Consider the following 16,217-nt stretch of genomic DNA (forward strand, 5'->3'; position numbering starts at 1 on the left):
TTTGTGTATATTTTTGCAATGTCGAATTCTTTGATTTCGGTGATAGTTAGGTTAGGATGGGTTAGGTTTGCTGAGGTAAGCACGTTTTGTGTATATTTTTGAAATGTCGAATTCTTTGATTTCGGTGATGGTTAGGTTAGGATGGGTTAGGTTTGGTGAGGCTAACTTTTTGTGTATATTTTTGCAATGTCGAATTCTTTAATTTCGGTGATGGTTAGGTTAGGTTCGGTTAGGTTTTGTGAAGTCAGCACGTTTTCTGTAATTTTTTTTTTGTCGAATTCTTTGATTTCGGTAATGGTTAGTTTAGGTTGGGTTAGGTTTGGTGAGGTTAGCACGTTTTGTGGATATTTTTGCAATGTCGAATTCTTTGATTTCGGTGATGGTTAGGTTAGGTTGGGTTAGGTTTGGTGAAGTAAGCACGTTTTGTGTATAATTTTGCAATGTCGAATTCTTTGATTTCGGTAATGGTTAGGTAAGGTTGGGTTAGGTTTATTGAGGTTAGCACGTTTTGTGTATATTTTTGCAATGTCGAATTCTTTGATTTCGGTGATAGTTAGGTTAGGTTGGGTTAGGTTTTTTGAGGTTCGCACGTTTTGTGGATATTTTTGCAATGTCGAATTCTTTAATTTTGGTGATGGTTAGGTTAGGTTCGGTTAGTTTTTGTGAAGTCAGCACGTTTTGTGTAAATTTTTGCATTGTCGAATTCTTTGATTTCGGTAATGGTTAGTTTAGGTTGGGTTAGGTTTGGTGAGGTTAGCACGTTTTGTGTATATTTTTGCAATGTCGAATTCTTTGATTTCGGTGATAGTTAGGTTAGGTTGGGTTAGGTTTTTTGAGGTTCGCACGTTTTGTGGATATTTTTGCAATGTCGAATTCTTTGATTTCGGTTTTGGTTAGGTTAGGTTTGGTTAGGTTTTGTGAAGTTAGCACGTTTTGTGTATATTTTTGCATTGTCAAATTCTTTGATTTCGGTAATGGTTAGTTTTGGTTGGGTTAGGTTTGGTGAGGAAAGCACGTTTTGTGTATAAATTGACAATGTCGAATTCTTTGATTTCGGTGATAGTTAGGTTAGGTTGGGTTAGGTTTGGTGAGGTAAGCACGTTTTGTGTATATTTTTGCAATGTCGAATTCTTTGATTTCGGAGGTGGTTCGGTTCGGTTGGGTTAGGTTTAGTGAGGTTAGCACGTTTTGTGTATATTTTTGCAATGTCGAATTCTTTGATTTCGGTGGTGGTTCGGTTAGGTTAGTTAGGTTTGGTGAGGTTAGCTTGTTTTGTGGATATTTTTGCAATGTCGAATTCTTTGATTTCGGTAATAGTTAGGTAAGGTTGGGTTAGGTTTATTGAGGTTAGCACGTTTTGTGTATATTTTTGCAATGTCGATATCTTTGATTTCGGTGGTGGTTCGGCTAGGTTGGGTTAGGTTTGGTGAGGTAAGCACGTTTTGTGTATATTTTTGCAATGTCGAATTCTTTGATTTCGGTGATAGTAAGGTTAGGTTGGGTAAGGTTTGGTGAGGTAAGCACGTTTTGTGTATATTTTTGCAATGTCGATTTCTTTGATTTCGGGGATGGTTAGGTTAGGTTGGGTTAGGTTTGGTGAAGTAAGCACGTTTTGTGTATAATTTTGCAATGTCGAATTCTTTGATTTCGGTAATGGTTAGGTAAGGTTGGGTTAGGTTTGGTGGGTTAAGCACGTTTTGTGTATATTTTTGCAATGTCGAATTCTTTGATTTCGGTGGTGGTTCGGTTAGGTTGGTTAAGGGTTGGTGAGGTTAGCACGTTTTGTGGATATTTTTGCAATGTCTATTTCTTTGATTTCGGTGGTGGTTCGGTTAGGTTGGGTTAGGTTTGGTGAGGCAAGCATGTTTCGTGGAAATTTTTGCAATGTCGAATTTTATGATTTCGGTGATAGTTAGGTTAGGTTGGGTAAGGTTTGGTGAGGTAAGCACTTTTTGTGTATATTTTTGAAATGTCAAATTCTGTGATTTCGGTTATTGTTAGGTTAGGTTGGGTTAGGTTTTGTGAAGTAAAGACGTTTTGTGTATATTTTTGCAATATCGAATTCTTTGATTTCGGTAATGGTTAGGTAAGGTTGGGTGAGGTTTGGTGAGTTAAGCACGTTTTGTGTATATTTTTGCAATGTCGAATTCTTTGAATTCGGTGATGGTAAGGTTTGGTTGGGTTAGGTTTGGTGAGGTTAGCACGTTTTGTGTATATTTTTGCAATGTCGAATTCTTTGATTTCGGTTTTGGTTAGGTTAGGTTTGGTTAGGTTTTGTGAAGTTAGCACGTTTTGTGTATATTTTTGCATTGTCAAATTCTTTGATTTCGGTAATGGTTAGTTTTGGTTGGGTTAGGTTTGGTGAGGAAAGCACGTTTTGTGTATAAATTGACAATGTCGAATTCTTTGATTTCGGTGATAGTTAGGTTAGGTTGGGTTAGGTTTGGTGAGGTAAGCACGTTTTGTGTATATTTTTGCAATGTCGAATTCTTTGATTTCGGAGGTGGTTCGGTTCGGTTGGGTTAGGTTTAGTGAGGTTAGCACGTTTTGTGTATATTTTTGCAATGTCGAATTCTTTGATTTCGGTGGTGGTTCGGTTAGGTTAGTTAGGTTTGGTGAGGTTAGCTTGTTTTGTGGATATTTTTGCAATGTCGAATTCTTTGATTTCGGTAATAGTTAGGTAAGGTTGGGTTAGGTTTATTGAGGTAAGCACGTTTTGTGTATATTTTTGCAATGTCGATATCTTTGATTTCGGTGGTGGTTCGGCTAGGTTGGGTTAGGTTTGGTGAGGTAAGCACGTTTTGTGTATATTTTTGCAATGTCGAATTCTTTGATTTCGGTGATAGTAAGGTTAGGTTGGGTAAGGTTTGGTGAGGTAAGCACGTTTTGTGTATATTTTTGCAATGTCGATTTCTTTGATTTCGGGGATGGTTAGGTTAGGTTGGGTTAGGTTTGGTGAAGTAAGCACGTTTTGTGTATAATTTTGCAATGTCGAATTCTTTGATTTCGGTAATGGTTAGGTAAGGTTGGGTTAGGTTTGGTGGGTTAAGCACGTTTTGTGTATATTTTTGCAATGTCGAATTCTTTGATTTCGGTGGTGGTTCGGTTAGGTTGGTTAAGGGTTGGTGAGGTTAGCACGTTTTGTGGATATTTTTGCAATGTCTATTTCTTTGATTTCGGTGGTGGTTCGGTTAGGTTGGGTTAGGTTTGGTGAGGCAAGCATGTTTCGTGGAAATTTTTGCAATGTCGAATTTTATGATTTCGGTGATAGTTAGGTTAGGTTGGGTAAGGTTTGGTGAGGTAAGCACTTTTTGTGTATATTTTTGAAATGTCAAATTCTGTGATTTCTGTTATTGTTAGGTTAGGTTGGGTTAGGTTTTGTGAAGTAAAGACGTTTTGTGTATATTTTTGCAATATCGAATTCTTTGATTTCGGTAATGGTTAGGTAAGGTTGGGTGAGGTTTGGTGAGTTAAGCACGTTTTGTGTATATTTTTGCAATGTCGAATTCTTTGAATTCGGTGATGGTAAGGTTTGGTTGGGTTAGGTTTGGTGAGGCTAGCACGTTTTGTGTATATTTTTGCAATGTCGAATTCTTTGATTTCGGTTTTGGTTAGGTTAGGTTTGGTTAGGTTTTGTGAAGTTAGCACGTTTTGTGTATATTTTTGCATTGTCAAATTCTTTGATTTCGGTAATGGTTAGTTTTGGTTGGGTTAGGTTTGGTGAGGAAAGCACGTTTTGTGTATAAATTGACAATGTCGAATTCTTTGATTTCGGTGATAGTTAGGTTAGGTTGGGTTAGGTTTGGTGAGGTAAGCACGTTTTGTGTATATTTTTGCAATGTCGAATTCTTTGATTTCGGAGGTGGTTCGGTTCGGTTGGGTTAGGTTTAGTGAGGTTAGCACGTTTTGTGTATATTTTTGCAATGTCGAATTCTTTGATTTCGGTGGTGGTTCGGTTAGGTTAGTTAGGTTTGGTGAGGTTAGCTTGTTTTGTGGATATTTTTGCAATGTCGAATTCTTTGATTTCGGTAATAGTTAGGTAAGGTTGGGTTAGGTTTATTGAGGTTAGCACGTTTTGTGTATATTTTTGCAATGTCGATATCTTTGATTTCGGTGGTGGTTCGGCTAGGTTGGGTTAGGTTTGGTGAGGTAAGCACGTTTTGTGTATATTTTTGCAATGTCGAATTCTTTGATTTCGGTGATAGTAAGGTTAGGTTGGGTAAGGTTTGGTGAGGTAAGCACGTTTTGTGTATATTTTTGCAATGTCGATTTCTTTGATTTCGGGGATGGTTAGGTTAGGTTGGGTTAGGTTTGGTGAAGTAAGCACGTTTTGTGTATAATTTTGCAATGTCGAATTCTTTGATTTCGGTAATGGTTAGGTAAGGTTGGGTTAGGTTTGGTGGGTTAAGCACGTTTTGTGTATATTTTTGCAATGTCGAATTCTTTGATTTCGGTGGTGGTTCGGTTAGGTTGGTTAAGGGTTGGTGAGGTTAGCACGTTTTGTGGATATTTTTGCAATGTCTATTTCTTTGATTTCGGTGGTGGTTCGGTTAGGTTGGGTTAGGTTTGGTGAGGCAAGCATGTTTCGTGGAAATTTTTGCAATGTCGAATTTTATGATTTCGGTGATAGTTAGGTTAGGTTGGGTAAGGTTTGGTGAGGTAAGCACTTTTTGTGTATATTTTTGAAATGTCAAATTCTGTGATTTCGGTTATTGTTAGGTTAGGTTGGGTTAGGTTTTGTGAAGTAAAGACGTTTTGTGTATATTTTTGCAATATCGAATTCTTTGATTTCGGTAATGGTTAGGTAAGGTTGGGTGAGGTTTGGTGAGTTAAGCACGTTTTGTGTATATTTTTGCAATGTCGAATTCTTTGAATTCGGTGATGGTAAGGTTTGGTTGGGTTAGGTTTGGTGAGGTTAGCACGTTTTGTGTATATTTTTGCAATGTCGAATTCTTTGATTTCGGTGGTGGTTCGGTAAGGTTGGGTTAGGTTTGGTGAGGCAAGCACGTTTTGTGGAAATTTTTGCAATGTCTAATTTTATGATTTCGGTGATAGTTAGGTTAGGTTTGGTGAGGTAAGCACTTTTTGTGTATATTTTTGAAATGTCGAATTATTTGATTTCGGTAATAGTTAGGTGAGGTTGGGTTAGGTTTGGTGCAATGTCAAATTCTTTGATTTCGGTAATGGTTAGGTAAGGTTGGGTTAGGTTTGGTGAGGTTAGCACGTTTTGTGTATATTTTTGCAATGTCGAATTCTTTGATTTCGGTGGTTGTTCGGTTAGGTTGGGTTAGGTTTGGTAAGGCAAGCACGTTTTGTGGATATTTTTGCAATGTCGATTTCTTTGATTTCGGTGATGGTTAGGTTAGGTTGGGTTAGGTTTGTTGAGGTTCGCACGTTTTGTGGATATTTTTGCAATGTCGAATTCTTTGATTTCGGTGATAGTAAGGTTAGGTTGGGTAAGGTTTGGTGAGGTAAGCACGTTTTGTGTATTTTTTTGCAATGTCGAATTCTTTGATTTCGGGGATGGTTAGGTTAGGTTGGGATAGGTTTGGTGAAGTAAGCACGTTTTGTGTATAATTTTGCAATGTCGAATTCTTTGATTTCGGTAATGGTTAGGTAAGGTTGGGTTAGGTTTGGTGGGTTAAGCACGTTTTGTGTATATTTTTGCAATGTCGAATTCTTTGATTTCGGTGGTGGTTCGGTTAGGTTGGGTTAGTCATGGTGAGGTAAGCACGTTTTGTGGATATTTTTGCAATGTCGAATTCTTTGATTTCGGTGATGGTTAGTTTAGGTTGGGTTAGGTTTGGTGAGGTAAGCACGTTTTGTGTATATTTTTGCAATGTCGAAATCTTTGATTTCGGTAATGGAAAGGTAAGGTTGGGCTAGGTTTGGTGAGTTTAGCACGTTTTGTGTATATTTTTGCAATGTCGAATTCATTGATTTCGGTGGTGGTTCAGTTAGGTTGGGTAAGGTTTTTTGAGGTTAGCACGTTTTGTGTATATTTTTGCAATGTTGATATCTTTGATTTCGGTGGTGGTTCGGTTAGGTTGGGTTAGGTTTGGTGAGGTAAGCACGTTTTGTGTATATTTTTGCAATGTCGATATCTTTAATTTCGGTGGTGGTTCGGTTAGGTTGGGTTAGGTTTGGTGAGGTAAGCAAGTTTTGTGGATATTTTTGCAATGTCGAATTCTTTGATTTCGGTGAAAGTTAGGTTATGTTGGGTTAGGTTTGGTGAGGTAAGCACGATTTGTGTATATTTTTGCAATGTCGATATCTTTGATTTCGGTAATGGTTAGGTAAGGTTGGGTTAGGTTTGGTGAGGTAAGCACGTTTTGTGGATATTTTTGCAATGTCGAATTCTTTGATTTCAATGGTGGTTCGGTTAGGTTGGGTAAGGTTTAGTGAGGTTAGCAAGTTTTGTGGATATTTTTGAAATGTCGAATTCTTTGATTTCGGTGGTGGTTCGGTTAGGTTGGGTTAGGTTTGGTGAGGTAAGCACTTTTTGTGTATATTTTTGAAATGTCGAATTCTTTGATTTCGGTTATTGTTAGGTTAGGTTGGTCTAGATTTTGTGAAGTTAAGACGTTTTGTGGAAATTTTTGCAATGTCGAATTCTTTGATTTCGGTAATGGTTAGGTAAGGTTGGGTTAGGTTTGGTGAGGTAAGCACTTTTTGTGTATATTTTTGCAATGTCGAATTCTTTGATTTCGGTGATTGTTAGGTTAGGCTTGTTTAGGTTTGGTGAGGTTCGCACGTTTTGTGGAAATTTTTGCAATGTCGAATTTTTTGATTTTGGTGATGGTTAGGTTCGGTTGGGTTAGGTTTGGTGAGGAAAGCACGTTTTCTGTATAATTTTGCAATGTGGAATTCTTTGATTTCGGTGATAGTTAGGTTAGGTTGGGTTAGGTTTGGTGAGGTAAGCACGTTTTGTGTATATTTTTGCAATGTCGAATTTTATGATTTCGGTGATAGTTAGGTTAGGTTGGGTTAGGTAATGTGAGGTAAGCACGTTTTGTGGATATTTTTCCAATGTCGAATTCTTTGATTTCGGTGATGGTTAGGTAAGGTTGGGTTAGGTTTGGTGAAGTTAGCACGTTTTGTGTATAATTTTGTAATGTCGAATTCTTTGATTTCGGTAATGGTAAGGTAAGGTTGGGTAAGGTTTGGTGAGGTAAGCACTTTTTGTGTATATTTTTGAAATGTCGAATTCTTTGATTTCGGTTATTGTTAGGTTAGGTTGGGTTAGGTTTTGTGAAGTTAAGAGGTTTTGTGTATATTTTTGCAATGTCGAATTCTTTGATTTCGGTGATAGTTAGGTTAGGTTGGGTTAGGTTTGCTGAGGTAAGCACGTTTTGTGTATATTTTTGAAATGTCGAATTCTTTGATTTCGGTGATGGTTAGGTTAGGATGGGTTAGGTTTGGTGAGGCTAACTTTTTGTGTATATTTTTGCAATGTCGAATTCTTTAATTTCGGTGATGGTTAGGTTAGGTTCGGTTAGGTTTTGTGAAGTCAGCACGTTTTCTGTAATTTTTTTTTTGTCGAATTCTTTGATTTCGGTAATGGTTAGTTTAGGTTGGGTTAGGTTTGGTGAGGTTAGCACGTTTTGTGGATATTTTTGCAATGTCGAATTCTTTGATTTCGGTGATGGTTAGGTTAGGTTGGGTTAGGTTTGGTGAAGTAAGCACGTTTTGTGTATAATTTTGCAATGTCGAATTCTTTGATTTCGGTAATGGTTAGGTAAGGTTGGGTTAGGTTTATTGAGGTTAGCACGTTTTGTGTATATTTTTGCAATGTCGAATTCTTTGATTTCGGTGATAGTTAGGTTAGGTTGGGTTAGGTTTTTTGAGGTTCGCACGTTTTGTGGATATTTTTGCAATGTCGAATTCTTTAATTTTGGTGATGGTTAGGTTAGGTTCGGTTAGTTTTTGTGAAGTCAGCACGTTTTGTGTAAATTTTTGCATTGTCGAATTCTTTGATTTCGGTAATGGTTAGTTTAGGTTGGGTTAGGTTTGGTGAGGTTAGCACGTTTTGTGTATATTTTTGCAATGTCGAATTCTTTGATTTCGGTGATAGTTAGGTTAGGTTGGGTTAGGTTTTTTGAGGTTCGCACGTTTTGTGGATATTTTTGCAATGTCGAATTCTTTGATTTCGGTTTTGGTTAGGTTAGGTTTGGTTAGGTTTTGTGAAGTTAGCACGTTTTGTGTATATTTTTGCATTGTCAAATTCTTTGATTTCGGTAATGGTTAGTTTTGGTTGGGTTAGGTTTGGTGAGGAGAGCACGTTTTGTGTATAAATTGACAATGTCGAATTCTTTGATTTCGGTGATAGTTAGGTTAGGTTGGGTTAGGTTTGGTGAGGTAAGCACGTTTTGTGTATATTTTTGCAATGTCGAATTCTTTGATTTCGGAGGTGGTTCGGTTCGGTTGGGTTAGGTTTAGTGAGGTTAGCACGTTTTGTGTATATTTTTGCAATGTCGAATTCTTTGATTTCGGTGGTGGTTCGGTTAGGTTAGTTAGGTTTGGTGAGGTAAGCTTGTTTTGTGGATATTTTTGCAATGTCGAATTCTTTGATTTCGGTAATAGTTAGGTAAGGTTGGGTTAGGTTTATTGAGGTTAGCACGTTTTGTGTATATTTTTGCAATGTCGATATCTTTGATTTCGGTGGTGGTTCGGCTAGGTTGGGTTAGGTTTGGTGAGGTAAGCACGTTTTGTGTATATTTTTGCAATGTCGAATTCTTTGATTTCGGTGATAGTAAGGTTAGGTTGGGTAAGGTTTGGTGAGGTAAGCACGTTTTGTGTATATTTTTGCAATGTCGATTTCTTTGATTTCGGGGATGGTTAGTGGAAAAGACTTCGATAATGGTTTGATGTAGTTTATTGAAATGTAAAATTTGCACGTGGTGGTTCAGCGGAGCGTACGGAACACAAGCTGTCCGTACGCCGTCTGCTCGAACTCTGTCGACCGTCGCGTATTTCCGCTTGGGCCGACACTAATGCCAACTCGTCAATAATGCCAATCGACAATCAGTTAATAAGACTGTTTGCCACACGTCATTACAAAAGTCGGAACATAGTCCCACATAGGAAAACTGTTGAACAATACAGTTATTCTACAGAGTTACAGCATTACTGACGAGTCGTTTACAATAAATCATAGCTCTTAAAATAATTAAATAGAGGGTGAATAATGAAACCTTTGCCTCATCCAGTGTGAGGATAAAATCAATTTATTGGTTCAGTAATATTTCAACTTATAGGTATACCTCTGGTGAATGTTGTTTCTATTTACATTAAAATTTTTGAAATCTCCTTTGAAGCTGTGAATAAGCATTACAAGATAAGTTTACTTTAAAGAAGAGAGAGTGGACTGTATATGGTTTAAAACTTAAGCATTCCTCATCTTGATGTTAACTTAGACAATACAATGTTGACACTGTTACAGTTGTCAAGACAGATCAGCTATTACCGATCAACTAAACTTGATTAGTGAGTGTAATGCTCCTAAGTTAACTTGATTTCATCAACAAGTAGCACAAACATTGCTAAATTAAAAGTAAATTGGAAAGTCATTCATTCATTCCTACAAGCAGGAAATGAAGGCGAACTATGATTATAGATGTCTCTACGTTAAACATCGAAATGTTCAGTATTATAATATTTACTTATTCTATGATTCACATAAATACTATAAACAGTAAGAGTTAACTTATGGTTTCATAACAAGAAACATAAGACCTGCGGATGACTCCCGGCAGGTTATAATTAAGTAGACATGAAATAATTTAAGATGCTCCATTAAGTGTGGCTTGGAGACTAACATTAACAAATCATGAATCTAATTTTAACTGTCAAATTTGAACAGTTTATTTTAAACTCGGATATAATCCTTCCGAGTGATGACATGAGACAAGTCTTATATTATAAAGACAAAATGATTAGATTAAATTCGGAGATATATACTGCCGAATGTTAAAATGAAAATAGCTTAAATTATACACACAACACAATTAAAGTGAATTACGGAGTACTACTATTAACATTGAATGATTTAAACTCATGATTACATCTAATAAGTAATATGAGTTGGGGGTAGTGTCTTCGGGTTAAACTAAGCTACCGAAGTTGACGGAATTGAAGCTGCTGTTTCTCCTCCCTCTTGCTGATCTTCCTTCCTGTCAAGTGGTCCTTGTGGTAGAATCGGCAATGGCGCCACTAGATGACTGGACCGACGAAACTCTCCGCTGGCAGTAAAGACGTCGACGACTCGAACTCTGCCATCTGGTCCGGGATACAATTTAGTGACTCGACCCAAGACCCATCGGGTTGGCAGCATGTGTTCCTCCTTTAACAGGACCATTTGACCCACACTCAGATTGTTGCTCGAGTCCTTCTTCCATTTGTGTCGTAACTGCAAAGAATGTAAATATTCCGCCGACCAACGTTTCCAAAATGCTGCTGTGGTCAATTGTATCTGAAGCAGATTGGCATGGACATTAGTGTTATATTTAACCTCCATTGGAAGAGCGAGTAAGGATCTGCCAATTAAGAAATGTCCAGGTGTGAGGGGTAAAAGGTCTAGTGGATCCGAAGACAAGGGACTAAGAGGACGGGAATTCATGCAAGCTTCTATTTGAGTCAATACCGTACAAAATGATTCGAAATTTAAGGTGGTGGCCTTTAACACCTTGTTTAAATGAATCTTCATGGATTTAACCGCTGCTTCCCACAGCCCTCCCATGTGAGGCGCCCTTGGCGGGTTAAACTTCCAACGAATCCCTTCGGAGGCTACATACCGTAGTAGCTTCTCCTCATGAGGACGTTCGTAAATTAATTTTACTAAATTAACGAGTTCACGACTTGCACCGACAAAATTAGTAGCATTGTCGGAATATATCGTATTGGGCCTGCCACGTCTGGCTACGAATCTTCTTAAACAATTTAAGAAATTTGAACTCGTTAAGTCTCCGACAAGTTCCAAGTGAACTGCCTTACTGGAAAAACACACAAAGACACAAACGTAACCCTTAATTATCTTAGAATTCTTATTGCAACCACTCTTCACAGGAAAAGGTCCTGCGAAATCTATCCCCACATGACTGAAAGGAAAATTCGCAGTGGTACGTTCAAGCGGGAGTAATCCCATTAATCTATTGTGTGACAGTGGTTTATTTCTGAAACAAATGACACATGAACGCACCACTCCTTTGACAGTATTATGTCCGGCCAATGGCCAATAGGTCTGCCGCAATAACGACAGTAAGGCTTGAGTACCCAAGTGAATATATTTCAAGTGCGCATCTCGGACAATCATGTGTGTAAGTTTATGCTTATTTGACAAGATAATGGGTGACGTTGATAGAGTTGTTCCCAGAGGAAGTCTACTTCCAACACAAATTAAATTCTCGTGGAATAGAGGGGACAATTTAGCTAATTTACTGCTACTGGGAATTGGATGTCCCTTGCTCAGCAAACGATATTCCAATGGAAATGATTCCATTTGCGATAACCTTATCAAATTATTTAAAGCATCTTTTAATTCTAAAGCGGACGGTTCGTTATTTTCTTTAACGTTTAATTGTTTATTCCTTAGTGGCCGACGAACATATGATAAAACTCGAAGGAGTCTTGGAAGATGAGAATGTTTATCTATCCAATTATTTTCCCTCACAAGGGTAGCGTTAGTGACTACCCTTCTCTCTGGAAGATCTATTGTGATCTCAGGAGGTCTTCGAGGCCATCGTGATTCGTCTAATTTCAACCAACTAGGGCCGTCCCACCATAACGAATTATGATTTAATTCTGATGGTTGAGTCCCTCGAGAAATTAAATCTGCTGGATTGTCTGTAGAGGAGACATGGTACCACTCAATGGGTTGAGATATTGATTGGATTTCGGCCACTCGATTGGCAACGAAGGTGGTCCATTTACATGACTCTCCTCTAATCCAATGCAATGCGACGGTTGAATCCGTCCAATAATATTTTTCATTAATATGAATTGTTAATTGGTCTATTGTTGACTTCATTAACTTTGATAATAACATAGCGGAGCACAGCTCTAAACGCGGAATAGTTACAAAACTGAGCGGAGCGACTCTCGAACGAGAACACACAAGATGACATTTGGAATTTCCCAATTGATCAGTACATTTTACATAAATACAAGCACCATAAGCTTTCTCGGATGCGTCACAAAATCCGTGTGCCTGTATATTAATGACATTATTTAGTATTATCAATCTAGGAATTTTATAAAGTTTCATGACTGTATTGGATAATTGACAATCTTTCCATTTTTTGAAGATTGTCTGAGGAATGAATTCATCCCAACCAATGGTTTGTTGCCAGACAGATTGCATTAATATCTTATAATTAATTAACAATGGAGATAATAGTCCTAATGGGTCGAAGATCTGACTAATTACTGATAAAAAGTTTCTTTTTGTTATATTTTCAGTCTCGACTTCGGTTTGAACCTTAAATACAAAAACGTCTTCCCGCGGTTTCCAAAATAAACCTAAAGTTTTGTGTGATTCGTTAGAGAAGTTAAAATCTGAACAATCGTCAGCTTTAACATCCGTGATTATATCGGAGTTGTTCGATGTCCATTTGCTTAAGGGCATACCGGCTGATAATAATATGGTTTCCAGTTGAACCTTTAATAATTTACCAGCTTCAATAGTATTAGTTCCCGTGAGCAAATCATCAACATAAAAATCACGTTCGATCACTTTACTAGCGATGGGATATTTGTTTCTATTCTCCTCTGCTAACTGATTTAGACATCTAGTAGCTAAAAATGGGGCTGAAGCAGTTCCGAATGTTACTGTATTAAGCTTGTAATGCTTGAATTTACTCTGGGGATCTGTTCGCCAAATGATTCGTTGTACATTTTTATTTTTCTCTGCTATTTGAATCTGTCGGTACATCTGCTTAATATCCGCAGTAATCACGTATTTATGGAGTCGAAAGTTGAGTAGTAAACTTAACAAATCTGATTGGACATTAGGTCCCACCATCAAAATATTATTTAGTGAGATATTAGACGTTGTCTTTGCGGACGCATCAAAAACTACACGATATTTAGTGGTAAGGCTAGACTCCTTAACCACGACGTGATGAGGTAAATAACAATGAACCTCATGTGCCTCCGGAGGTTCACACTCTGACATATGTCCTAAATTTATGTACTCTTCTAAAACTTTATTGTATTCCATTTTTAAATTATTATTGGCTAAAAAACGTCTTTCCAAAGTTTTGTGTCTTTTCTCCGCAATGTGCAATGAACTTCCTAATACTACCGGGGAATTTTTATATGGTAAAGCTACACAAAATCTACCGTTTTTATCTCGTGATGTGTGTGCTTGGAAATGTTCCTCACATCTTTTCTCCTCAAGAGATTGATGTTTTACCATAGGAACCTGGTCGATCATCCAAAAGTTTTGAATGTGACTGTCTAATTGACTTAAGCCTATGTGGCTCTTCCCTGGAGCATTATTTACTTCGGGATATGGACCAACTATTGTCCATCCGAATTCGGTATCCTTTAAGATAGGCATACCTTTTCCTAACTGGATGGTTCCTGCTTTCATAGCATGAACGCAAATCTCGGCGCCGAGCAATAAATCGATTGGCGTCGGTTTATTCCAAAGGGGATCTGATAACTTGATTCCCGCTGGTATTGAAATTAACTGTTGATCCAGTTTCACAGTTGGAATTTCGCCAGTAATTTCTGGTAATACCAAACACAACACTTTGGTTGAGTAATTAGTGGTTGAAGACCTTATGGTCACCTTGGTGATGTGACGAATGCTACTTTCTTGATTAGCGATACCTACAATTTTTTGAGAGATTTTCTCTAATTTGAAGTTATTCTTCTTAGCGAAAGATGTGGTAACATAGTTGACTTGTGAGCCGGAATCTAATAATGTGCGACCCTTAACGACCGTTCCATTGGACGTTATAATGTCTACTTGTACCGTCGGTAAAATTATCTCCCTTTGAGAGAAATGAGTAGAATGAGCATTAATTGACTTCCTTCCCGTATTATTGGAACTAAATGTATCATCCTGATGCAACAAAGTGTGATGGTTTTGTTTGCACCTTAAGCAATTATAGTTAGACTTGCAATTTGTTATCTTATGCGATGAATTTAAACATTTAAAACACATGTTATTAGATTTAACGAATTCATTTCTTTCCATACTGGATTTTGCTTTGAATTTATCACATTTGCCTATGAAATGATTATTTCGACAGAATGCGCATGCGTTTACCTTACTTGATGGGTTTTTGTTCGCGACATGAGTTCTCATGATTCTTTGACGACTATGAGGGAATTCCTTCACCGTAGTTACAGATGCAGTAGATTGTAATACATTACATCTATTCTGCAAGAATGTCTCTAAACTTTCATATGGTGGCATTTCTCTGCTAACCAGCGATATTTCCCAGTCTCTTACTATATTAAAAGGTAATTTCCTTAGAACTAAACATGTTACCCATGGATCTAAAATTTCTCTCGCGTAACCCAACGATTCAATGTTTTTAATACACACTGTTACCTGATTCAATAGATTTCTCAATTCGATATGTGATTCTCTTGTGATTAATTTTAAGTCACAAAGTGAGTTGATCCTAGTTTTAAGATTAAGTCTTGGTAAATTGTATTGCTTGTCTAAAATACTCCACGTTATTTCATAATTGTCTGAGCTAATATCTAACCCTGATACAGCTGCTAAAGCGGGACCGAGTAATGATTGATGCAAATATAGTAATTTCGTGACATTCGAATATTCCGTTTTGTTTCCTATTATATTCTTAAAAGCTTGTTGAAACGATTGCCATTCAGATGGATCTCCCTGAAATGTGGGAATGGTTAACGTCGGTAACTTATCTCTAGCAAATTTAATTGTTGCTTGCTCTACCTTTAGTTTACTATCTTGAAAGGATTGGCAATCTAATGCTGCTTTAAGATTTTTAACTGTTATTGTAATTGCATCGTACTCTTCGTCTATTTTGGCCGCTTTCGGTATGTCTGTAAGGTTATCTAAATATTCGTAATGGAGTTTTCGGACATAATCGTATGCTTCTTTAATGGTTTGATACTGTCCTTCATCTAATTCGGAGGATTTATCTATTTTTCCTTTTAGTCTTTGTACCGCGCCTGAATACCTTAATTCTATTGACGTCATTATAACTTCTACTTTATTTTCCTTCGCTAATATTTCTATCGATTGAGTCTGACTTCGAGTCTGATGTATTCTAGAGCTTGACCTGTCTCTAATAGGTTCTACGTCCCTAGTTGGATTTCGACCTTTATGCGACTTGGAAGTCGAAGCTTCTATTTCCTCGTTTTCAGCACTTGACATTTGTTTCAGAAAGTTGCACTATTTCGTCTCATAAATACAGTTGTTCTCTACTATAGCTGTCAATTGAACTATTCGTAGAGATAAGGTAATAATATTCAATGATTAACCGTGAATCTTAATATTCTACTTTAACTATTATCACCAGAATCTATCCAACATATTTTGGAAGAAATTACAACCCTAAATTGGTGGGTGCTTGATTTAAACCACTTTGGGGCTACAAGTCTTGTGATTTATTTTAAATCACCACTGTTTCATCACACATTATGAAACAAAGAGATCTACCGATGTATGAATATGCCGGTATGCACTTGATTTAATCCACTTTGGGGCTACAAGTGTAATTCCACATTTATCGTGGAAGGGGGGGGGGGGGAGGGTGTTTCTACACACATTAAGAAACAAAGATCTACCGATATGCATATACCGGTATGTACTTGGTTTAAGCCACTTTGGGGCTACAAGTATAATTCCACATTTATCGTGGAAGGGGGGGGGGGGGGAGGGTGTTTCTACACACATTAAGAAACAAAGATCTACCGATATGAATATACCGGTATGTACTTGATTTAATCCACTTTGGGGCTACAAGTATAATTCTCCACGTGCTTTGCTAATTTTACACTACATCTGATTTTACACTTTTAATACGAAATTCGATGCGACCGATGAAACATTCCTTCGTAGCGCGATATTATTTTATACAATCGCGTTAATTAATTGTTATACTTTAAAACATATTTTAAAAACTGACCTACCCACATGATTGCCTTTTGAACAGATTGCCTGAGATTGAATACATTCACTTACTTGAATATCCTTTACGATGTTTATGTGATCGTTCCGA

At 37.4% G+C, this 16,217-nt stretch overlaps 1 protein-coding gene across 1 annotated transcript; it reads right to left on the minus strand.

Annotated features, from left to right (window-relative positions):
* Window positions 1-8,857: 8,857 nt before the first annotated feature.
* On the minus strand, window positions 8,858-15,940 carry LOC143909394 (uncharacterized). The gene is made up of 2 exons (XM_077427357.1): window positions 10,511-15,940; window positions 8,858-10,408 (listed from the first exon to the last, which is right to left on the minus strand). Exons 1-2 carry the CDS (start codon window positions 15,368-15,370, stop codon window positions 10,109-10,111), a joined length of 5,160 nt encoding a protein of 1,719 aa, XP_077283483.1. The 5' UTR covers window positions 15,371-15,940; the 3' UTR covers window positions 8,858-10,108.
* Window positions 15,941-16,217: the final 277 nt, after the last annotated feature.

The sequence above is a fragment of the Arctopsyche grandis genome, chromosome 3 (assembly GCF_051622035.1).
Source record: "Arctopsyche grandis isolate Sample6627 chromosome 3, ASM5162203v2, whole genome shotgun sequence".
NCBI classification, from domain to species: domain Eukaryota; kingdom Metazoa; phylum Arthropoda; class Insecta; order Trichoptera; family Hydropsychidae; genus Arctopsyche; species Arctopsyche grandis.

Excerpts from the sequence above, each read along its gene's own strand:
- LOC143909394 (XM_077427357.1), bottom strand. The coding sequence starts at position 15,370 with ATGTCAAGTGCTGAAAACGAGGAAATAGAAGCTTCGACTTCCAAGTCG. Across the intron at positions 10,409-10,510 it reads TACTCGCTCTTCCAATGGAG|TTACGACACAAATGGAAGAA; the intron begins GTTAAATATAAC and ends CATTCTTTGCAG.